We start from the raw sequence: 26,402 nt of genomic DNA on the forward strand, positions 1-26,402 counted from the left end.
CTCCTCCTCCTCCTTCTTTATGACGTACTGTTCTGCATTTCGCCCTCGTTCGGCAGTGACGTGTCATAAAGCTTCGTGCATTAGTTCCAGTAAGTTTGCCAGTTAAAACTTCTTGTTATTTCTCGCGATAAATCCCTTAACTTGGCTCCAGATCAACTGTATTGGGTTCAGAGAGCAGTGGTACGGTGATAACTGTAAAAACGCAGAACTTGTGCAGTGTGCTCGACGCCGTGAAATTGTTTTCCGTGTTTCTACGACGCTTATCACTCTCGTTCGTGTGAGACCACATCTGTCCTATAAAACAGTGGTCATATTCAAACAAAGAGTATTTGATTTTTCGTTTTTTTCCAAAAAATTTAATTGTGTGATGTTTTCTTAACCTCAAAATCTGTAACAATATTTTATAATATATCGATAATTAAGAATGTGTGTTTGCAATGAAAACTAGAGTTCTGCATGTGACATGTAATTAGAAACCAGAATGCATTTTTCTTGAAAAATGGTGGTTAAGTATGAGTTAATTACCACACATTGATAAATTTCATAGATAAATGATTTGGATATTAATACAGAACAAAAAAAAATTGTTATCATAATGGGCTTCGAACAACCGCCCGCTAACCCGGCCGATTATCTAACAACGACGCTAGCGATCACGCCTAGATTAAATTGCACCTGCCTCTCTTACATTTATTACATCGTGTCTCAATAAACGTCAAAGCTCTCTGTAATGTTGTGAAAACATTAAGGACAACTTATTTCTAGCAATTAACGGTGTTCCGCGTGCATGTTTCACTAGGAAGCAGTGCCATCCATTTTTGCGGTACACATGAACAATGAGACAGTCAGAGCACAAGCAGCGCTAACTGAGACTGTGACTATACACGATTTTTGAAATGAAAATTACGTAGCTAAAGTATGAATAAGTAAACCGCTGATGGATGTTAATACATCAAAATGTCTTAAAGTTTCATTTGCAGTGACATAGTAATAAAATATCAAATACATAATTTTGACCTACTTCCAAAAGCGGAACAACACCAGTGTTCCGGAGCTAGGGCTATTGATCAACCATCGCGTTTGTGTTTGTTTACATCAGTTTTATTCTTATGAAGAACGGAGTATATAATATGGTTTTGTAGAAAATAAGTATAACCCGTCGCTTACGCGAATTGAGAATTCTCACCCCTCTGCCCATTCATTTTAAAGGATTGTGACGATGGATCGCTAGACTGCCTCTTTTCGTGCAAACAGCCACTGGACCTGTGAACGTTCTTCACACCACGAACAAACAGCGAAGGGTAAACAGAGTCGACACCGCTATTCTGCCGAACTCGGAGAGCTGTGCCGACAGCAAACCGCCGCACCACAGTGCTAAATCAAAAGTCGCGCTGTTCCGGGTACTTCCGACAATGACCGAGCACAGCCGAGTGACAGGCTGGGCCTCGGCGTGCCCGCGGCCCGCCCTGGTCTACGTACTTATTACATACGGACTCAACGATGGAGTGCCTGCATCTCCCGCAAAAGAAGAGGCATCATTATAACATTAAGCATAGTCGTGAGAGGAGAATTACACTGCATTAAAATTGTAACGTCATGAAGACAGTATCCTACAGTGATTTTTTAACATCTCAGCGCAAGCGCTCCAAGTAGGTACCGCACGTAGAGACAGGGAAAAGCAGCTGGCCCTAGGGACAAAATAAAAAAAAAACAAATCGTAAACAGAACTAGCGTCCTGTCCCGCCGAACAGTGCTGAGTATCAGTTTAAAGTGAAATTAAGATTGGCTAGTGGTAATAGAGGACTTAAACAGGGTGGTCCATTGATAGTGACCGGGCCAAATATGTCACGAAATAAGCGTCAAATGAAAAAACTACAAACAGCGAAACTCGTCTAGCTTGAAGGGGGAAACCAGATGGCGCTATGGTTGGCCCGCTAGATTGCGCTGCCATAGGTCAAACGGATATCACCTGCGTTTTTTTTTTAAAATAGGAACCCACATTTTTTATTAGATATTTGTGTAGTACGTAAAGAAATATGAATGTTTTAGTTGGACCACTTTTTTCGCTTAGTGATAGATGGCGCTGTAATAGTCACAAACGTATAAATACATGGTATTACGTAACATTCCGCCAGTGCCGGCGGTATTTGCTTCATGACACATTAGCCGTGTTAAAATGGACCGTTTACCAATTGCGGAAAAGGTCGATATCGTGTTGATGTATGGCTATTGTGATCAAAATGCCCAACGGGCGTGTGCCATGTATGCTGCTCGGTATCCTGGTCGACATCATCCAAGTGTCCGGACCGTTCGCCGGATAGTTACGTTATTTAAGGAAACATGAAGTGTTCAGCCACATGTGAAACGTCAACCACAACCTGCAACAAATGATGATGCCCAAGTAGGTGTTTTAGCTGCTGTCGCGGCTAATCCGCACATCAGTAGCTGACAAATTGCGCGAGAATCGGGAATCTCAAAAACGTCGGTGTTGAGAATGCTACATCAACATCGATTGCACCCGTACCATATTTCTGTGCACCAGGAATTGCATGGCGACGACTTTGAACTTCGTGTACAGTTCTGCCACTGGGCACAAGAGAAATTACGGGACGAAGACAGATTTTTTTGCACGCGACGAAGCGTCATTCACCAACAGCGGTTACGTAAACCGGCATAATATGCACTATTGGGCAACGGAAATTCCACGATGGCTGCGACAAGTGGAACATCAGCGACCTTGGCGAGTTAATGTATGGTGCGGCATTATGGGAGGAAAGATAATTGCCCCCATTTTATCGATGGTGCGGCATTATGGGACGAAGGATAATTGGCTCCCATTTTATCGATGACAATATAAATGGTGCAGTGTATGCTGATTCCCTACGTAATGTTCTACCGATGTTACTACAAGATGTTTCACTGCATGACAGAATGGCGATGTACTTCCAACATGATGATCTCTGGCACATAGCTCGCGTGTGGTTGAAGCGGTATTGAATAGCATATTTCATGACAGGTGGATTGGTCGTCGAAGCGCCATACCATGGCCCGCACGTTCACCGGATCTGACGTCCCCGGATTTCTTTCTGTGGGGAAAGTTGAAGGATATTTGCTGTCGTGATCCACCGACAACGCCTGACAACATGCGTCAGCGCATTGTCAATGCATGTGCGAACATTAAGAAAGGCAAACTACTCGGTGTTGAGAGGAATGTCGTTACACGTATTGCCAAATGCATTGAGGGTGACCGACATCATTTTGAGCATTTATTGCATTAATGTGGTATTTACAGGTAATCAGAAAAAAAAATGGCTCTGAGCACTATGGGACTTAACATATCAGGTCATCAGTCCCCTAGATCTTAGAGCTACTTAAACCTAACTAACCTACGAACATCAAACACATCCATGCCCGAGGCAGGATTCGAACCTGCGACCGTAGCGGTCGCACGGTTCCAGACTGAAGCGCCTAGAACCGCTCGGCCACACCGGCCGGCCAATCACTCTGCAACAGCATGCGATCTCAGAAATAATAAGTTCACAAAGGTACATGTATCAGTTTGGAACAACCGAAATAAAATGTTCAAACGTACCTACGTTCTGTATTTTAATTTAAAAACCCTACCTGTTACCAACTATTCGTCTAAAATTGTGAGTCATATGTTTGTGACTATTACCCCATCTATCACAAGTGAAAAAGTGGTCCAACTAAAACATTCATATTTCTTTACGTACTACACGAATATGTAATAAAAAATGGGGGTTCCTATTTTTAAAAAACGCAGTTGATATCCGTTGACCTATGGCAGCGCCATCTAGCGGGCCAACCATAGCGCCATCTGGTTTCCCCCTTCAAGCTAGACAAGTTTCGTTCTTTGTAGTGTTTTCGTTTGACGCTTATTTCGTGAGATATTTGGCCCGGTCACGATCAATGGCCCACCCTGTATACAGAGAATAGCTCTATGAGTAACAGTCCTATATAGACCCTGTAAGTAGCAAGTGTACCCAGGGCGATGTGTGATAACATCTGAAAACTAATGTGGGTCTTTCCTCCCTCCTCAGCTTAGATCTCGGGTACGCTATCTGTGACGGTCTCTGCCTTCCGTTAAAGATAGAAATTTTGGCCGCACCAAGCGCCACCAGATCCTCCTTTACAGTGATTCCAAATGTCTTTGTTGGTCGCGGCCGGTGTGTGAAGGTGCGCACCACTGCTGTCACAGCTGCCGTTCACATCTCTTGGAAATGATGTGTGGCCACTGTGGTAGCTGAACTTTAAGTACCGGCACTGATACGACCAGGGTTGGTCGGCCTTAGAATCCCCGTTCATGAAGTTATCGTAAGGTGTTAAGCCTTCAAGTGAGAGCGTATGCTTTATCCATGTCGGAAAAAAAGAAAACAGCCTGTAAGCGCTACCAGCATTAGAACGGCTGCTGTATAGACGCCTTCAGTGGGGTCAGATTATAAACAGTCGAATGATATCCACTCATAATGCAGGCGACTAAGACGCTTCTTGGTTTTTACAATCTAGCTAAGGGTAGGTTCACCATACACTCCAAGGTCTTCTCGCAGATCGTAAACATAGCACTACAATAACTACATAGGTCTGTGAGGTATTTCCCATGTTCCAAAAATAGAAAATGAGTATCTGATCCCTCCAAGAATGGAAATTGTCCTTTCTGCCAATCTTAATTTAAAAGAACGAGGAGCGCTTGTTCTGGCTGGTCGTTAAACTGTCGCAACTACTAATACCGAACCTGATCACGACCTAGAGCAGTGTCCACAGCTTTCCCGTGTGAAAGTGGAGCAGTTGGGCTCTTTCCCACTGACGGAAATGAATTACGGAATGTTCTTTACCACGTGATCGTCGTACTCGCGTAATATTCTGCCGTTGCCTGCTGCGGTTGTGTACAGGGTCTCTCGTGTCGACACAGCCGACATTGGCAACCTGGATTGTGTGTTGCAAATTATCCTAATGGCTTCCAGCATTTCAATGGAACTTGAATAGTTTAACCCAGTTCCTTACTCTTCTTAATGATTCATTTTATTTTTACCCTCGCAACAATAAAGCTGCGAGGTTCTCTGCAGATGGTCTTCGTTGGAACTTTTCTAGTTCTGTCTGCCTCTCCTGGATGGCAGTGCAGTAATCGTCGTGTCGTCAAGGGAACGGATGCTTCCTGAGCTAGCACAGAGACGTCGACACGCTGCGTCAGCTGCCTGATGGATTGCTCTTCTGATGAGATAACCTAATGTTAGGCGCTGTCTCTGATTTCAAACACAGCCAGCTCGCTGCACAGCGCTCAGTTTGCACTACTGAGTTAGTGCTCCGTTGACTTCCCTTCAGTGACCACAAGTGACCACCTGTCGATGTAGTAGCTTAAGTCAGCAGGATTTGCAAGGGACCGTAAATATGATGATGATGTTTGGTTTGTAGGACGCTAGACTGTGCGGTTATCAGCGCCCGTACCAAATCCCAATCTCGCCACGGTCACGAATGATGAAATGATAAGGACAACACAAACACCCAGTCCCCGGGCAAAGAAAATTCCCACCCGTGATCCAGATGCAGCAACGCTAGCCACTAGACCACGAGCTGCGGACGGATCTAAAATATGACAACAGATCAATGGTGGAGGTAAAGTAGTCACCAACCAACGGTTGGTCTGAACATCATAGTTATTTCTACATCTACACGATTACTTTGCAATTCACAGTTAAATGCCTAGCAGGGGGACGTCGACCCACTTTCAATCTATTTCTCTACCGTCCCACACTCGAACTGCGCTGTCGAAAAACGAACACTTGAATCTTCCCCTGCGAGCTCTGATTTAACTTATTTTATTATGATGATCATTCCTCCGTATGTAGGTGCGCTACAATAAAGTATTTTCACATTCGGAGGAGAAAGTTGGTGATTGAAATTGCTTGATAAAATCCTGCCGCAACGAAAATTGCCTTTCTCACGAATCCAGTCGCACAACTGAGGCGATACCCCATAGGCACGCAATTTTATTGACGTCGCTTGTGAGAAACAGTGTCAAGAGCCTTCTTGAAATCTAAAATTACGTAATCAATTTGACATCCCCTGTCGATGGCATTCATTACTTCGTGAGAATAAAAAGCTAGTCCAGTTTGACAAGAACCATGTTTTCTGCATCCGTGTTGGCTGTCTGTCAATAAATCGTTTTCTATATTTCCTTTTTTGGGGTATTAGTGTGATTTGTGCAACTTTCCAGTCTTTAGGTACAGACAAGCGAGCAGTAGTACACGAATGCTAAGTATACTTTGAAAGGAACCTGACTGGTATATAATCTGGACTGGAGACCTCGCTTTTATTAAGTGATTTAAGTTGCTCCGTTACACCAGGAGCATTAAAATTCGTGCTAAGTATCGAGATTCAGTAAAACTTTGCCAATCTTGGCATTTTGCGTTCTTTGATATTTGGCATGCTCTTTTGTTGCTTCTACAACAGCGTTCTGACCGGTTTTTTATACCTTGGGGAATCAGTACCATCTCTTATTAGTTTATTTGGTGTATGTCTGTCAACTGCCGTCGATAGTATTTCCTTGAATGTAAACCACATCTCGTCTACAATTACATAATCATATTGGAAGGCGTGGAGACTCTTACGAAGGGGTCAAACGAATTTTTATCTGCTTTTTTTTTAAATAGATGTATTTTGGTTTTATTTTTGGTGGGTTTTGATGTTACGATATTCAGTCTCGCTACAGCAACCTTGTGGCCACTAATCCCTGTATCCGTCACGATGCTCCCGATTCGCAAAGAGGTCAGGTGTGTTTCCACAATCATTTACATTTCGAGTGGTTTCGTGAACTAATTGTTCTAGATAATTTTCTGAGAACGCAAAGAGAACGATTGCGGAAGAAGTTTTATGCCTACCACCGACTTTAAACATGTATTTTCGCCAATGTATCGAGGTAGATTGTAGTCACCACCAACTATAATCTTATGAGTGATGTACCTATTTGAAATGTGACTCAGTTACCTTTGAATAATTCAGCAACTGTATCATCTGAAGCGGAGGGGGGGGGGGGGCGGTAAATGGAACCAATTATTAATTTACTCGGATTGTCAAGTATAAGTTTTAGCCACAGTAACTCACAGGAACTATTTACTTCAGTTTCTCGACAAGGTAAACTACTTCTGACAGCAATAAATACTCCACCACCAACTGTATTCAATCCACCCTTTCTATATACGGTTAGATCCTTTGTCAAAAATTTCGCCTGAACTTATTCCCCGTACCTATAACAATTTGCGCTTCACTTCTTTCTGTTAGCGCTTGGGCTTTGGCTCTTTCCCAACACAGCTACGACAATGTACGACTACAGTACCGCTCGTTCCTAGGTCTACCTTCCTGTGTTTGTCCTGCATCCTTTTAGACTGAGACCTTTCTGTAGTTTCCGAGAACCTCTAACCCAAAAAACCGCCCAGTCGCAGCCACAAGGCCGACGCTATCGTGTAGCAACTTCCTTTGTGTAGTGGACCCCTACTCTACTACGCGCAACCCAGAAACCCACCACCTTACGGCGCAAGTCGAGAGGAATCTGCAGCCTACACGGTCGCAGAACCGTCTAAGCCTCTGATTCAGACCTTCCACCGCGTGGGATTAGCCGACCGGTCTCAGGCGCTGCAGTCATGGACTGTGCGGCTGGTCCCGGCGGAGGTTCGAGACCTCCCTCGGGCATGGGTGTGTGTGTTTGTCCTTAGGATAATTTAGGTTAAGTAGTGTGTAGGCTTAGGGACTGATGACCTTACCAGTTAAGTCCCATAAGATTTCACACACATTTGTACATTTTTTTTGTCAGACCTTCCACTCGGCTCTGTACCAAAGGACCACAGTCAGTTCTGTCGACGATGCTCCAGATGCTGAGCTCCGCCTTCATATTGCAAGATGGACTGGCAGTCTATACCATTTCAGCCAGCCGCCCAAAACCATAGAGTCTCTCCCGATCCAAAGCGACGCGCATCAGTAGTATCGAAATGAGCCACCCTCTGAAGTTGGCTGCACCCTGTGCTCTCCATAGTATCCCGAAGCTGCTTTCCCACATCTGGAATGACTCCTCCTGGTATGCACACAGTATGCTCATTGGTTCCTTCCCAGCCTTGGCAGCCATATCCCTAAGAGGCTCCATTACACGCCTAATGGTGGAGCTCCCAACTGTCAGTGAACCCACCTCACCCTCTGTCAACGCCCAGACCTTGCAGGGCGAGATGCTTCCTCTAGAACAGGGTGAGAGATTGCATCTGGCTCAGGAACTTCGTCAGCCACAGACAGAGTCCGATCGGCCTCTCCAGAAGTTTTTCGCTGTCTGCCACACCTTGGACGGACCTGGCACCCGACCACGGTTGAGGAGGCAACTTCACTGTGGGCGGTACCCGGGGCGGTCAGAGTAGCGTGCGATCGGGGGACAAGGGAGGCGTGCTGGACTCCCCAAGGATCCCCAGTGACGCCCAATGGCAACAGCCTCATGCTGTGTGACCGAAGCCAACACCGCGAGGAGCTCGCATCTGAACACAACAATCAGAGTCCCTATCCATAGCCGGCCGCGGTGGTCTCGCGGTTCTAAGCGCGCAGTCCGGAACCGTGCGACTGCTACGGTCGCAGGTTCGAATCCTGCCTCGGGCATGGATGAGTGTGATGTCCTTAGGCTAGTTAGGTTTAAGTAGTTCTAAGTTCTAGGGGACTGATGACCACAGCAGTTGAGTCCCATAGTGCTCAGAGCCAGCCCTATCCATACAACAGACGGTAAAACTGTGCACTACACAGTTATGAGAACGGAAGACTGAGCCTAGCAAACACACGAACACGCAAGAAATAAAAAAAACTAAAGTTGTGTCCAAACAGATAAGTGAAAATGAGTCGCTCCTGTTTAAAGCTCGTAACGAACAGTGGAGCTGCCTTTATTGCAACAGAAATGCAAAGTGCTCTCTCACTGACGGTCTTCCCGACTCTGACTTGATCTAATCAAATCAAATAACGAAAAGTCTGTGTGATAAGAGGGTCCTTACAAGCGGTGGTACTTTACACTAAACTGCTGCCCGCAGCTAGTGGTCGTGCGGTAGCGTTCTCGCTTCCCACGCCCGGGTTCCCGGGTTCGATTCCCGGCGGGGTCAGGGATTTTCTCCGCCTCGTGATGGCTGGGTGTTGTGTGCTGTCCTTAGGTTAGTTAGGTTTAAGTAGTTCTAAGTTCTAGGGGACTGATGACCATAGATGTTAAGTCCCATAGTGCTCAGAGCCATTTGAACCATTTGAACTAAACTGCTATTAAAACGAAAGACGATATCTAGTAAGCACGCGAACACGCAAGAAATGAAAAAAATTAGTATCAACACAGATAACCCAAAATAACTCGCTGCCGTTGCCCTCCTCCATAATTCGCCCTCAGCCACCACGCCATACTCAAGGAGCACAACCCCCAAAGGAGGAACAGTTGCAGGAGTTGACCATAATATTCGGTCCACAGACTCATTTGGTATTAGTTACAATATACAGCCTGACTTCAACTATTTGGAAGTTTCTGGTGAGTGTGAGAAGTGAGGCATCACATTCTTCACCGAACATAAACACAGTTTCCCCCCCTCCAAATCTCTAACCCCTAGCCTTCACAGATGTGAGGTCTTCTTTCTTGTGAAGGTTTTAGCTCCTTTTTGGAGGTGCACGCCAAAGTTTGCAGTGCATCTCTTGAAAATAAATCCTGAACCCTTTAAGTAACAATGTAAAATTGGATCCACCTTGTCGTGAGGTTATTCTTTGTGTTTCCCTTTGTAGAACCTCAACCAAACAACATTTAAAATACAATATTTTACGAGAAAGAAAATTATGTCTCTCGTCTAGCAATGCATGCCTGCTACACGAGAGGCGTTGCGCAGGTAGTTCAAATGTCTGCCATCGCATATCTTCTGTCTCACAATGAAAGACGAAAAGTATCATAACGTTTTGATAATTTCGCTTAACAAGTCGCAGATATTTGTTACGCGTGATTAAATGGCCATCTGTGTACAGTTATTAACCTTATATTCTGACGAGTATTTCTGAAAACAGAGATCTTATTATTTTATTATTCCTGGCATTTACGGTACTACTATTGGAGATTTATGTTACAGTTTTTCATTGGTTTCAATGAAGATGCATATCAGATGCATAAAGGAAGAAACTGGTTCTAAAAGGCTATCTCCTCCTAAATAAATCCTGAGCATTACTAACAGACTTTCAATTACTTTAATTTCCGTAAGTGTTACGATACATTATGTCAAAGATAAAATTTCACGATATCAGTTCATTATGTATTCAGGCAATAGTTTCGCACAAGAAGAGTTATCAGTATTAGATCAATTCCTTTCCACGTAGGTTTGGGGCCAGTGGAGGTTGAGGTAAGAGTTAACGGAAGTTACGCAACCCCTGGAAGACATGCTTTACACTAAGATCTGACGATGTGATTTCAGCATCAGGTGACACTAATCTTCTCTTATCACATGGTTAGCAGCCTGCTCCATTTGGAACACGTCTCTCTTTTTCTATAAATTTTACCTCTTACGAGGAGATTGGTGTATTTGTAAGGGGAACACACTGTTCTTGATATATTTCCGAGGAAAGCGTGAAGATACAACATCTTCACATGTCATATTATTTACTATTTTTTGGCATTTTTAAGCTAATTATTTAGTTTGGCTTAAAAATATTTTAAAAATATCGGTAATCCGAAATTTCGGTATTTAAAAAATATATTTATCAGCTCTCGATATATCGAAAAAGGTGTCGATATATATGGATGTATCGGCGGAAAAAATATCGATGTACCTGCCTATAAAATTACTGGCTGCAGACTGTAAATATACTGCCGGTTTTAGACCTGTATAATTAAGTATTGATTTATTATTAGATACTTTGTAAATCAACACGCTAGCAGCCTGGCTATCCCCCTTCGAGCAGGAATCGAAATGCAAACGATGCACATTCACGCTTGGCGATAACCACTTTGCTAGCAATGGTAACTGCATGTAAGTGGCACAATGAATGGTGTCTAATGGGTCCATTCTTCGGTTTCGTCACATATCGGATTTGTCCGGAACACTTCACGTCGACTTCCCAGTTTTTTTTCATTTACGCAGTCGCCAGCCACCTAGCAGCTGTAGTATCGAAGCTAAATATTGCAGTTTCTCTTGGTAGCGCCGAGCGATTACGTCAGCATTTCCCCTCCCTTACGTCTCCACCCACCGCAACGACCAACCTTGTCATTTAGAGTTAGAGTCTTGTTCACCATTTTCAGCAACTATTTTTAAAGAATGTTGATATGAAGAAATAGCACAATAGTTGCGTTAAAAATTCTGTTCTGTTTCTTCACATCGAAAATTTTGTGATTCCATTCACTCCCCCCCCCCCCCCCCCCTCAGTGCAATCAAAGTTCTTATTTTGTGACACCTATACTTGCTTCAGACAGTCGAAGACGTAATAAAAGCTCAAAAAGTAGTAAGACTCCTTCACACAATTCAAGTAACATTATGTTCTACTATAATTTCAAAAGAACAACTTCAAACATTTTCAGAAAATTGCGAAAAAAAAAAAAATATAAAATAAAAATATTGGCACTCGATATTGCCGTTTTGATCTCGATATATCGTGGGAAAAATATCATCGATGCATACCGATAGTTTTCGGGAAATATCTATATATTGATTAAACGATATTTTAGCGATAGCCCTATCTGGCTACCTATTGAATATTGATAATCATGCAGCAACAGCTCGTTAAGTAATTTCCAGCAGCAAAAATAATATTTGCCTGCTGACAACTTTTTGAATGATCCTTGTTGTGGTTTTTCGGGCACGCTGAACATAGTATTTGAATCAGCTCCAGTTGGTTAGCAGCACTCATGAAATACAGACTCGATGAGACGCGTGTTACGATTTAACTGGTATTAAATTGAACCCATCTCGAATTTGCATTCTGTTTAATCATTCCCACGGCGTTTCCAGTGTACCCAAAGTATCAATGTGAAGGAATTCATTACGTTTTGTGGTAAATGGGGTTTTTCTAATCAAAGCGCAGTTTGAAATGGTTTTTTGAGCAGATACAATTCCTCTAATAAACAGTATATTTTGTGATTCGCCATGAATTGTTGTTAATTAGATCCTCTATTGTCCGTCCCGTAATGTGTTATAGAAGGAAACGCATAAATGGTCACCTGGAGAAACAGATACAAAGAGGAGTAATTTAGCACTATCGCTCATGACTTCCTGGTAGTGTTACAAAATGTAGGACTCCATATATTGCACGATTTTACCACGTTCAATATCTCCTCGAAGGAACCTGTGGCTCTTTCAGTACGTACACTTTTCTATGCAGACGAACATTAACAGCTTTTAGTACCAGTTGTGGAACAATTTGTCTATGCCGATAAATTCACCTTGGAGGCCACGCTTTTGCGAACAGAGGTAACAAGTGAAGATGAGATTGGTGGCCACCTGTATCATCAGCCTGTCCCTTTCCTTCTTCTCGTCATTATTTCACTTGGTGATTGTTATAGCAGCCAGTTCGTGGACGCGTTTTCTCGGTTTCCGTAATGATGGAAAGATATTGCGAAGCGCACTTCTTTTTTCACCTGCTCTCCAGAAGCTTATTCTATTCAACTGCCGGGAGCACGTCCTGGTTTGTAGAATCAAATGAGAAGATTTAAAAAGATTCCTCCGATATCATAAAGCTGTATGTTCTACATGAATGAAGATAGATTTATTTCAGCTTAGGCATCGGAAGTAAAAGTCTACCTACCTTGACTCAATGGGTCTCCGGCTCACTTGTTCATTACCCAACAAGCGTGCGTCCTGTCGAGAGAGCGAAGACACGGCGACAGAAGGCATTGGGCGTCCTCAGTTTCAATAGCTCCAAGTCAGCTACACCTGCACGTTACAGCACTTTCTAACAACGGCGGACCAGCCGTAAGGGGCGTAGGGATATCACACTGCAGCGCTCGTCTCTAACGTCGCCTCATCTCACGGTGATTTTTTTACGTTGGATAATTAAATAAAGTGTTTACTTCAAAATAAAAATGTTGTTATTGTCAAGTTGAAAGTTTTTACAACACAACTTTTATTTACGTGAGTCTACACGGAAATGACTGAATAACAACGAAAAGTCACAATCACAAATCCAGTAATAATTTCCTAGTAGAGGCAACACAGGATAACTTCGAAGTTTCCCACAAGAGTCCTATTCCGATGGCGAAGACGTAGTCTTCCGTGGAGACGTTCTTGAGTTCGGTATTCGGCATGAACTGACATCGGGTGCTAGTTCTAGCCTTTAAATAGTATTGGCCAGCCAATCAGATGTTGGTGTGGTAATACTTCCTGCAGGCCATCTCGAACTCCCTCTGCAGGAAGTAGTATATGGAATATCTGTTTGCAAAACAGCCGATGCTTACCATTGCTTACGCCTTGGGCATAGACAACCTCGGTCCTGTGTGGTGTTAGATGTGTTGCGGGCCCGCAGGGGCTACCTTGGTGGCGGCGTAACAAAAAAGAACAGCCTGCGCACGAAGATGACTTCCTTCGAGAACTTAACAGCGGCTGTGCACCGTACTAACAAAAGACTATTTCGCTTTAATAGTTGCACTAACGTATTTTAATGTCTTGTATGCCATCTCATTGATCAGACCTGCATAAAGATCGCGCTTGTTCCATTTTATATTTGGACTTGCAGGAGAATTACACCCATACTTAATAAGGTTGTGGGAAATCCTTATTAAGTTCAAACTGACCCCATGTGTCTCTTCACCCACGTAGAAGATAATAAGCTTGTGATATCGGATGACTGTGTTCCAAACACGGTGAACATTTATTTCGATCATCCCTGTGATGTTACATTTACTTTACTAACGAATAAAGTTACAAATTAAAATAAAAAAACTCTGCCTCCTGATTTTGTGTGAGTTCTAGAGACGAAAGTGAGAAGGGAATTACTGAACATTCTTCCCTCTGTACAGGAGTAATTTGCGGTCAAGTTAATTTTAAGGTAACTCCTTTCAAACTGTAATTACTAGTGGCCACCAAGATGGCAGTGACTGTCAGAAAAGATCCTAGGTTTAAAGAAGGCCGCCAGGAGTGAAGGGATAGATTCGTGAGAAGTAGTTGGCGGCTAGGACTAGCAAGGTAATGGTAACCTAACAGATCTTCCAGAGTTCCACCAGAAGTAGTTGAGGAGTCGGACATACGTTTTTGTAAGAATGACCGTTTAGGATGGCGATAGAAAATGGTACCTACACTGAGAGTCTGCTGTCTTCTTGCTGGGACCGAGTTTTCAAACAGGACCGAGCAGGAACACCCAGCCCTACTTTTTGTGGCAGTCTCGGAGCAGCCAAAGCACAGCGCCCGTGTCTGTCATAGAGGACCTCGCGGACAACCGCAGAAGACAGCGAGACGGTACGGAATACGGCCTACAGGCTGGCTAACGCGCCATCGTGCTCTTCTGTTGCTCATCAGTGGCTGCTCGTGCAAAATTTCATCAATGTGCTGACCTATAGCCTTTTTCGCTTACGAGAGTACTAATCGTAACTAAATTGAATATAATTTTGCGTATATAAATTTAACTGTTTAGATGTATTCAGATTTTATAATCAATAGTTTAACATTGCGAGGAATAAAAAATTGTTTAAAAAATGTTTGCAGCTGCAGGAATGGAACCCAAACCAGCAAACTGCCAGTCAATGTATTTGATCACTCAGCCAGAGCGCCATAACGACAACTACTCCTCTAAAATCCCTCATACTCTACGCTTGCACAATACATTACATGTAATTTCAAAGAAAAATACTGACCTGGTGCTGTGGGCAACTTACCACTCACAGTGCCGAAAGGGATGACGTCACATCAGAGAGTGCGCAGTTAAAAACAGACAACAGCGTCCTTTCTCTGAGTTGACCTTAGCGTGGCTGGTCAGCATTTCTGCACTACACACTGGTTTCTAATTATCGCGGCGAGAGTGCTACAAAACATGTCTCCCTCCTTTTCTTTGCATATCAGCATGCATTCGAAGAGAAATAACGCAATTTTAGTGCATTTTCCGGCTCGTATTCGTACAGAAATGGCAAACTTTTAGTGCCATTTCTGGCTCGCACTCAATGATAAATGGCGTAATTTTAGTGAGATATTTACAGGGTACTTAGCACATTAGCACGTGATGACCGGCCGCCACTGCTCCCCATTGTTTGCATTTCTCTCTCCTGGTCGTCTCAACCTTCTGTGGGTTTCACAGATTACATTTCTGTCACTTTTATTTTAACTGGTGGTTGATAATAAATGAATTTGATACTGAACGATAGGGCACTCTTTTCTCCCGATTTCAATGCTTAATATACGTTTTCTGTTGCTTTCTGAAAACTGAATGCAGAATATGTCGCAATAAAGGAGTCGTATTTGAGCTCTTGCCATTGTTATGATTGTTGTACTTCCCTTCCTATTCACCTCTGGAGGACGTCGCGACGATTTCTTTGGAGCACACCCGACTTCCGGCCACATTTGTGACCGATACGCTGATAAATGCAGCCTCTAATGACCGACAACCCAACGGTGCCCGCTAACCCAGCATTGCTTTCTTTAAACTGCTGTATCGGTTGAAGACACTTCTGTAACTTTTCCGCACACGTCATTTGTAAATAATAATAACAAGAGAGTAAAAAATGTGCAGAACCAGCCTGTCACCGGTGGACCTGCTAGAGATTAAGCGCTGCACAGACGAGCGACGGATGGCAGCCGTTCCTTGCCAGGTCGTGCCGTCTGTCCGCAGAGCACACGTGTGCGGGCAAACCACATATCGCAGCGGTCGATCGCTGAACCGTCGGAATCTGATGAATCGCTTGCGACGCATCACCTATGTAGCAACATGACTCCATAGCTGCCACCCATTTCTGCAGTTATTAAAGCTCTTTGCGCGGTTTTGTTTCCTTTCGTGTTGCCCTAGTGAAGTGAGCACTTTAAATTCCAATTTTGTTGTTATTCAGGGAGCACGGACAGCTCAGAAAAGTAAGACGAAGCTCGAGTAGTCACTTACATTAAGAAGTAATACAAATGTGAAAACAATGACTCCCTCAGATTTAGGGGTGATTAGCATTTTGAAGGTCGTGCTGTACTACACTGAAACGCCAAAGAAACTGGTATAGGCATGCATATTCAAATACGGAGATAAGTAAACAAGGAGAATACGGCGCTGCGGTCGACAACGGCTATGTAAGACAAGTGTCTGCCGCAGTTGTTAGATCGGTTACTGCTGCATCAATTGCAAGTTATCAAGATTTAAGTGAGTTTGAACGTGATTATATGGTCGGCGCACGAGCGATGGGACACAGCATCTCCAAGGTTGCGATGAAATGGGGATTTTCCCGTACGACCACTTCACTAGTGTACCGTGAGTATCAGGAATCCGGTAATACATCAAATCTCTGACATCGCTGGGGCCGGAAAAAGATTCTGCAAGAACGGGGCCAACGACGACTTAAGAGAATCGTTCACCGTGACAAAAATGCAACTCTTTCGCAAATTGCAGCATATTGCATTGCTGGGCCATCAACAAGTGACATCGTGTGAACCATTCAACGAAGCATCTCCGGTTTGGGCTTTCGGAGCCGACGGCCCATTCGTGTACCCTTGCTGACTGCACGACACAAAGCTTTACGCACGGCATAAAGCTTTATGCCTCGGCTGGGCCCGTCAGCACCGACATTGGACTGTCGATGACTGGAAACATGTGGCCTGATCGGACGAGCCTCGTTTCAAATTGTATCGAGCGGATGGACGCGTACGGATATGGAGACAACCTCACGAATCCATGGACCCTGCATGTCAGCAGGGGACTGTACAAGCTGGTGTACGCTCTGCAAGGGTGTGGGGCGTGTGCAGTTGGAGTGACATGGGACCCCTGATACGTCTAAATACAACTCTGACAGGTCACACGTACGTAAGCATCTTGTCTGATCACCTGCATCCATTCACGTCCATTGTGCAATCCGACGGGCAATTCCAGCAGGACAATGCGACACCCCACACGTCCAGAATTGCTACAGAGAGGCTCCAGGAGTACTCTTCTGAGTTTAAACACTTTCGCTGGCCATCAAACTGCCGAGACATGAACATTATTGAGCATATCTGGGATGCGTTGCCACGTGCTGTTCAGAAGAGATCTCGAACTCTTACGCATTTATGGACAGCCCTGCAGCATTCATGGTGTCAATTCCCATCATTTCGTTTCCTCCTCCCCTTCTGGGTGCTTCACTAATTTTATCAAGTAATGGATTTATGAAATAATTGTACGCATTGTCTAAGTTCTAAACTACTGCAGAGGGATGAGTGGCGCCAACTATAAAACCAGGTTCAAGGCACTCAAATTTTGATAACTTGCCATTGTAGCAGCAGTAACCGATTTAACAACTGCGCCAGGTGACATTTTAATTTAAATGTTTACGGCGTGCTTGCTCTACAGCTATACTCAATACTCAACTCCCTTACTATCTCATTTAGCTCTCACTCTTATAACATACAACAAGCGTTACGGAAATGAACAGTGCTGCTATCGGCAACATTTCTGTAGACACATCGAGATCACAGTACCATTGTTTGAATATTTGCAGTTAAACCAAGAAACTGATAACTGAAATAAGCGTTGCCGGTGATACAAGTATAGCTATCACACCCGACAGACAAGAATTAACTGGTGAAATTGTAAACGATGTTTTTCAGAAAATCATTAAGTGGTTCTCTGCAAATGGGCTCCCATTGAACTTTGACAAAACACAGTATATACAGTTCCACACAGTAAATGGAATGACTGCATTAATCAATATAGACTTCGATCAGAAATCGGTAGCTAAGGTAGAATATTCAAAATTTCTAGGTGTATCGATTGATGAGGGGTTGAACTGAAAAAAAAAAACAGACTGACGATCTGCCGAAACGTTTGAGATCAGCTACTTATGCTATTAGGGTCATTGCAATTGCGATATACATCTGAGTAAATTAGCTTACCACGCCTATTTTCATTCTCTGCATCTGTATGGCATCATATTCTGGGGTAACTCATCATTGAGTAAAAGAGTGTTCATTGCACAAAAGCGTGTAATCAGAATAATTGCTGGAGCTCATCCAAGATCATCCTGCAGTCACTTATTTAAAGAGCTAGGGATCTTCACTGTAGCCTCACAATATATATATTCACTTATGACATTTGTTATTAACAATCCGAACGAATTCAAAAGTAATAGCAGTGTACATGGCTACAACTCTAGGAGAAAGGATGATCTTCACTACTCAAGTTAAATCTAACTTTGGCTCATAAGGGGGTAAATTATGCTGCCACAAAAGTCTTTGCTCACTTACCTAATAGCGTCAAAAGTCTGACAAATAGCCATATAGCATTTAAAAGGAAATTAAAAGAATTTCTTAATGGCAACTCCTTCTACTCATTAGATGAATTTTTGGATAAATTAAGTGGGTAATTTCCCAACCTAAAAAACAAATTATATATATATATATATATATATATATATATATATATATATATATTGGGTGTCATGTAATATTTTGTGTAATGTAATATCTTGTATAGACACCTTTTATTAACCTGGCACGTTCCACATCATTACGAAGTGTCGTATTCATGATCTATGGAACAAGTACTAATCTAATCTAATCACACCGGCCCCCTTAGAGCGCGGACGCACCTGTGGTAGCTGACGTTGAGGTCGAGCAGCTGGCGGCGCAGGTCGAGGTGCGCGTTGACGTCTGCCCAGGCGCGGCCCAGGGACTGCGCCATGGCGGCGTACACCTCGGCGCGCGGCCGCTGCGTGCTGATCACCTGGTCTGCCTGCCGCAGCAGCTCCTCCACCGGGCTCTGCTTGCTCTGCCGACACACACACACACCACACTCATACAGTGCAACCACCCAAAACAAGCGACACGGCTTCAAGGTGATTCTACAAAAACAACAACCGAGTCCTGCTCTTCAGTACTACTTAGACCGGTATTACACTATCAAATTTCTTTGTCAAAGATATTTGATGGTGTCATAGGAAATTTTGTCAAATGTCGTCCAATATTTGATCAAATCTAGGGCCTCGCTGTAGATTTGATCAAAGAAGTCGCTTGTCTTCTGTTCACTGCAATGTGACATGTTACCACATGGAGCGCTAGCATCGCATCAGCGTTCTGTCGTCTGTAGTGTTTTTATATGATGATGATTAGTGTTTTAGGGCGCACAACAGCGAGGTTATCAGCGCCCGATGTTTTTATAAACATTGCCGGTAAATACAATTGGTGTGTGCCGACAACTACAAAATTAATAGAGATGTATGAAGCTGATGAGGCGTTTTACAGCGTGAGACGCCCTGAATACAAAAATTGATTAAGAAGATTGGAGACCTGACTGACTTGACTTAAACTGACCTAACCAAACCCTCTCCTGTAGCAAGGAATCGGAGTGTTACAGTGAGCCTGTCTTCTGCAGATGTAGCAGTTCTTAAGTGAGTATTGTGCTTTGTGATATGAGGATACACTTCACTGAGAACATACAGAAATGTATGCTCATCCATTCTTAAGTAATGGATGTACGACTTGACGTCCTCCACTATAAGCTCACGTAACAAGTTTTGTTGAATGCTTTTATCGTGTCGTCGTAAGATCCACGGCTGCACCCAGGTACGATTCATTTTTCTCCCCCGCCTCTCTTCTGCATGTGCACACAGTGCAACTGTGGTACGTGCAACTGCTGCGGTTAATAACAAGTTGTTGTTGTCAGCCATCTTGAACTTTGACGAACAATATGATGACAGTGTAATACCCCTTCTAGCGCTATGCCAAAGATCTTTGTCTAATATATTTGACGGAATATTAGATCACATCTTTGATCAAATCTTTGACAAAGAAACTTGATAGTGCAATACCAGCCTTACAAAACAGACGGCAGATTTTATCAGTCCAAGAAGCAACATCTCAGGTGCAGAACTTAGAATAAGGCGTGTCCTCTCCTTTTACTCATTTGTATCCTTACGCAAACCGGAAATCGACGTACTTCGAAGGAATTATTCGAATGGGACGGAAATCGATTGATTTGATGTGCATGTACAGCCAAACAAATGATTACAATTTCTGAAAGAAATGGTTGATTCATTCAAGACGAAGAGCTTCACTAACTGAGCAAGTGACTAGCATGATGGTCCACCTCTTACCCTTATGTAAAAGTCCATTTTTTTTAAAATAAGAAGTATACCACAAGAATTTAAACACTCTAAAATAATCGCTATATTAAAACCTGGCAAACCAGATGATAGCCCCAGGACGTACATACCAATAGCTCTGCTATCTGTGACTTACAACCTACTAGAACGGCATACTCATCATACAATAGAAGCAATTCTTGTCGAACAAGCACTTTCGAGCAAAACGAAGCAACACAGATCAGGTTCTTTCACTCACCACCTAAGGCAGAATTTCAAACCAAACTTAAAACCGCAGTTGCATTCTTTGACTTGACAGCAGCCTTTGATACAATGTGGAGAGAAAGCTTGAGATACAAGCTTATTCCCATAATTGCTCCCAAACCAATCGCTCGCTTAATCGACAATATACCATTTGACCAATTGTTCCAGGTTGTCATCGGATGCAACATCAGCTCTCCAAGAAAATTAAAAACGTTCTACCAGAGAGATCAGTCCCTGCTCCACTTCTCTTCATCTTATGCACTGCAGACATGTCAAAAATAAAATCAAGGAAGTTTGGTTAGATCGGCGACTGGGTACTTGGAATATGATGTAGCTCAAGTCCTAAGAGAAGATGTAGTGGGAAAGTACTTTCGCAAATGGAGACTCCAACCAAACGCTACCAAAAAGGAAATTTCTTGCTTCCACCTACATAACATACTCAGCGAAAGAAAAACGGCATACAGTTTGGAAACACTACACTCATTCATAACAGAACGACAAAGGACCTGCGGGTAATATTTGGTAGAATTCTATCTTTCTAAGAGTGTCTATCAAAAACAGGTCCAAATATGAAACAAGAGCCGGCAGCTGTGGCCGAGCGGCTCTAGGCTGGAACCGCGCTGCTGCTACGGTCGCAGGTTCGAATCCTGCCTCGGGCATGGATGTGTGTAATGTCCTTAGGTTAGATAGGTTTAAGTATTTCTAAGTTCTGGGGGACTGATGACCTCAGATGTTAAGTCCCATAGTGCTTAGAGCTACTTGAATTTTGTTATGAGACAAGAAACATCATTCAATAGCTTTGTGGATCAACCTGGGGACCATTGCCATCCCCATCACACTCTTCTACTCTGAGTCTTGTCTTCACAACCGCTGAATTGTTGGACTAAACGGGCCGTATCTACGAAAGATAATGTCTAGCTAAATAACGCCGTGACAATGACCGCTGGCGTTATCAAATCAACATCTACAGTATGGCTGCCAATACTAATCCACATTCCACCCCCCCCCCCCCTCCCCTCACCTACGACGCATAAATGCTCTCACGAACGAGTCTAAAAAGACCATGGATAATAAACATCTACCAGCCCATCAAGATGCCGATGATGCAAACCATAAGCGACTGAGCTTCAGATGACCACCAAGAATAACAGAAAAGGTCGCTGTGGAAGACGAGTTCAATATTATAATGCATGGACTCAAGAACGGACCGGACAACAAAGTAACAATATGCCGTGGATCGCCGATGGCGTGGATTCGATTTGCCACGCGAAACATGACCAGTGCTAATCAGAATTAGAACCCAGTACTGCACATGTGCATATTTTTTACACTAATGGCCTAAGCGAACATCCCCACTTACGACTGTGCAGAACCACAGACCATCAGACAAATCACAGAAGAATGTCCCACAAGGTCATACGATGGCAGGCCAGAAGTCTCCCTGCTGCCGACTCCAAAGTTGCCAGATTACATAAATGCACTAGATGTTTGTTTATAATATTTTATATTGTAAATATGATGTCCTGCACTCTATATAGTTCTTCAATTTGTCAAAAAGCAGTACGATAAATAAATAAATCCTGCATTCGTATATCTACGAGGGGCGTTCAGAAAGTAAGCTCCGATCGGTCGCGAAATGGAAACGACTATGAAAACCCGATAAAGCTTTGCACAGATGTGTTGGGTAGTGTCTCTAGTATAACCCCAGTTAGCATCACGTCGCTCTTCTCATTTCTGAGCTCGCAGTGAGTGCGTAAAGATGTCTAGAAAATAGTGTCTGCCGCCAAGTACGAGGGCCTGGTGACAAATTTCGCCTGAAGCTATGCAGCTAACATTACATAACTGTCGTGCTGTTTCTTCTTCAAGACAATTCTCAGCCGCATTCTGCAGGGGCAATGAAGATGCTCCTGCATCGTTTTCAAATGGAAATGTGAGATTACCCACAATACAGTCCGCAATTGTCTCCCCCTGAGTTTCATCTCTGGTCACATGAACCGCTGTCTTTGAAGACAACATTTTGACACAGACAACGAGGTGTAGGCCAGCGTGGAGAATTGGCGGAAAGCACTGGCGGCTGCCTTCTATGATGAGGCTATTGAAAAGTTGGTACAACGCTATGACAAAAGTCTAAGTCAGAACGGCGACTACGTAGAGAAGTAGCTGAAAGGTGTAGCTAATTGTTACAAGTAAAACATTTCTGATGTTCACTGTGGTTTCAATTTGGCAATCAATCGGAGCTTACTTTCTGAACAGGCCTCGTATATTACCAAGTCGCTGAAACGGTGATCCAGTTCCAGGTTGCCTATCTAATGGATTCCTGGGGCATCAAACATTTTATTTTCAGTATTTCATACAATTATCTACCGAATTTAAAAAATTAAATGCTGTCATTATCTACTCATTAAGATGTATAAACTGATGTTAAAGGTGTAACACAATGAGACCAATATTAAAGTTAACAACTATGATGCAGGGTGATTCTTATTAACGTTTAAAAACCCCCGAAGCGTCGTAGATGACCCTGAGACAAATAATTTGGTGCAAGACACATAGGGCCGCAAATGTCTGGAAATATCCCAGAAGTGGATGACGAATGTTGAGCATGTGACGTCATGGGATGAGGTACCTCTCCGCACGTGCAGCAAATAAGTATCAGTCTGTTGCACCCGGTCATCCCAACCTTCACATCGGCGACGCTCCAGGCCTACCGGCGCGACTTCAGCGCGTGGGGCCCAGGGTTCGAGTCTTGCGTCTGGCAGGTAGTGTTTCTTGCACTGCGTGTGACAGTTACGTGTTTACATTTAGGTAAGATTTATTATTTTATTTACCGGTCTCGCGGTCTCCGCTGATTATCTGCAAAGTGCAGTACAAGAAAACCCTACCATATTGCGTAACAAGTAAACAAGCATAAGCTTCCGAACTGCATCGCTATTGTAAAGATCCGAAATGGTTATTATCAATCCTTTTAAATTCTGAATTCGAAATAAAGGTGTTGTTCCTTTTAATGGGGAATGAAATTTTACGTTACGCGATGTCCAATCATTCCAGTCATCGGCATTTGCTGGCCCCGACTTGGGCGCAATTACCAGCGGCCTCACCCGTCTCTACGGTTAACCTAATTTAAGTACGTTGTTTCAATTCAGCAGGAGTTTGGGGAAACATGTGGTAAGGGGGTGCTCACGTACAGTGTGATAAATGTATGCTTTCTCAATTTTATGGTAACTTGTAAAGTCAAAAGCAGTAATCTGGAAGAATTTTGCGCATCAGGGAGAAATCGTCAAGAGTATTCCACAACCATGCGTCCTGAGCCGAAATGTGTACAAAAACATCTGTGAAGTGCTTACAAACATGTGTATAGGAATGTGCCTCTTGAATGAAGTTATATATACGAAAACCATGGAGAAAAGAACGTATGCTGGTGCTCAAACGTTAAAAACGCTTTTCTTGGATTATTTGAAATACGCGTTTCACCTCATTCAAGAGAAAAAATAAAGCATGTGTTAAGACGAATTACATCTGATGATGGACCCACAGAGCCCGAAATACATTGTGTAAATAAAACACGAAAAATTGTGACTGAAGGCGTCGTTTAATTCATACCTCCATTGCAAAAAGGAAACTGTATTTGTCAGGGCATGGTCCTATCCTACAAAGCTGTACTGGAATTTAAAAGATTTACTAGAGGTGAGGTGAGGTAAGGTAGGCCAAGTTCCGCCTTCTGGCCCTACACAGGCCAATCGGGTCCGACCGGCCGTCGTGTCATCCTCGGCCAAAGGGGTCATCAAATGCGGTAATGGAGGGGCGTGTGGTCAGCACCCCGCTCTCCCGGTCGTTGTCTGGTTCTTGACGCTGGAACAACTTGTGCTCGGTCGAGCAGCTTCTCGATGGGCCTCCCGAGGTTGAGTGCACCTCGTACCAGTCCTCACACCGAGGAAAAGTGTCTGGCAGCACCAGGAATCGAATCCGGGTCCCCCGCATGGCAGTTAACTAAGGAGGCGGACACTTGATACAGAACTTACTTTAAAATACTTCAAAATTTGCTTCCGTCACCATTGTGGGGACCGTTGTGTGTACCTACAGCTCAGAGAACGGTACGATTCAGCTATTGAGAGCTACGGTACGGGGAAAAAGCCACAAACATTTTTACGATCGCTTCAAACCTTACCTTAAACACACCGGGCCATGTGTAATTCTTTTTCGAGTCTTTCCTAACCTCCTGAATCCGGGCGGTTATTAATTTCTTTTCCCTAAGATATCTGATCAGTTGGTTGGTGAGCGTACTGTCATTCACTTTGTAAATAGGTCCCAAAATAGTACTATCCTCTACGTGATTGTTTCTCATGTATTTATGTTCCGATGAACTTCTTCATTACTTCTTCATTTCCAAAATGCTGATTTTTTCTGAAGTCCAAGTATTTTCCGTATAACTGTTCTTTCTAAAATTCTAATTTATCAAGCTTATAATCTAATACTAGACATTCGCTAGCATACGGGCATTCTGGTTTCACAACTATCTTGTTGTGCTTTACTTTAATTTTTTTACATAAGGTCGTCTTGTTGGTGATATCCTTAGTTACGCCACACTCTATTTCCATCTTGTGTATGCTTTTCTCTAAAGTGGATATTTCTGAAGCGTTTTCTTCAATAGTTTCATCCAAATATTCGAAGTTTTCGATTTTCCCAGTATCTGTTATTAAATATTTTGGAGCCTTTTTTACACTTGCCCTAAATTTAGTTTTCTCCACAGAGATTCTCAAGCCAGTCTTGTTGGCTGTCGCTTCCAGAAGACCGACTCGCACTGGTGCACCAGTCAGGATGTCACAAAGTACAGCAAAACCATCCTCAAACGGTTGCAATTGGTTGTAACCTCTTTCTTTCTTCCTAGCAAGAGCGGCAATATTTTTGATTCTTTCAGTTGTTCATTCGAATTCTTAGAATTCTGTTCACGACACAGTTGAAAAGAAGTGGAGATAAATCGTTGCCTTGGCTGACACATGTATCGTCGAAGTATCTCATTCGTAAATTTTGCTTTTGAGATTGTATCTGTCAGAGCTTCTCTTTTATGTTTCCCAACTTAGTTTTAACTACAAATTCACGGATTACCTTATCTAGGGTCCCCCTATCAACAGAAATAAATTACTATTAGTAATATTTATAATTAAAGTTATACCAGCTTGGTGCCCGTTTGCAGGTCACTGCCGCTATATACCTACGTGCATGATATCTCCTTCACACTCAGTGACTGGCTTGTCACACCAGCGACCTGCTCTAAGCACCACACCATACGTCATACCGCGCGAGTGTGGCTTGTGACAACTCTACGGCCTGGGGAACAGTCCCCCCGCTACAGTTTGGTCGTTCGATAAGTCACTGCTTGAGAAAATATCGTAACGCCTGGATCTCCTAGTTACTTCAAAAAAATCTAAAGGAAAGTCATAAAAGTCCCGATTATGACGAGGTACGTCGCACAGACGTCGCTCCGGAACAAGTCACGTATGAATGAGACGCTCCGCCTTTGCTTTCCATACCGTAATACCCATTTCGGACAATTGCACCACATGTAACGTGTCGACACAGTATATTACGAACGCGGTACATATGTACGGCGGCTGCCGCCGCCGGCGGCTCGAGGCGGAAACGCCAAGTGTGCAGGCAGCTATTTTAAAAGCTGACGATAGCACGACTAGTCAGAACTTGTCAACACGTCTACTAGTCGGTACAGGATTCGTAGAAGGAAGACCGCAATGTATACGAATGCGTTTCGGTGAAAATGCTTCTTGATCGATTTCCAAGTCTAACTTGCAGCACTACAGTGGAATAAATTATTGTGCCTTTCGAATACCTGTAGTTACATCTACATCTATACTCTGCAAACAACCGTGAGGTGCTGAATGAGACTTTCACTCTGCAGCGGAGTGTGCGCTGA

General features: G+C 43.4%; 1 protein-coding gene across 3 annotated transcripts in view; it reads right to left on the reverse strand.

Moving 5' to 3' along the window:
* LOC124613951 (muscle M-line assembly protein unc-89) overlaps positions 1-26,402 on the reverse strand; it is a 722,488-nt gene that overhangs the window by 249,128 nt on the left and 446,958 nt on the right. For all 3 annotated transcript variants that reach the window (XM_047142722.1, XM_047142721.1, XM_047142719.1), the window contains one exon: positions 18,722-18,900. In XM_047142722.1, the coding sequence (XP_046998678.1) occupies positions 18,722-18,900 (179 nt within the window). The remainder of the gene's footprint in view (positions 1-18,721; positions 18,901-26,402) is intronic.

This window comes from Schistocerca americana, chromosome 4 (assembly GCF_021461395.2).
Source record: "Schistocerca americana isolate TAMUIC-IGC-003095 chromosome 4, iqSchAmer2.1, whole genome shotgun sequence".
Lineage (NCBI taxonomy): Eukaryota > Metazoa > Arthropoda > Insecta > Orthoptera > Acrididae > Schistocerca > Schistocerca americana.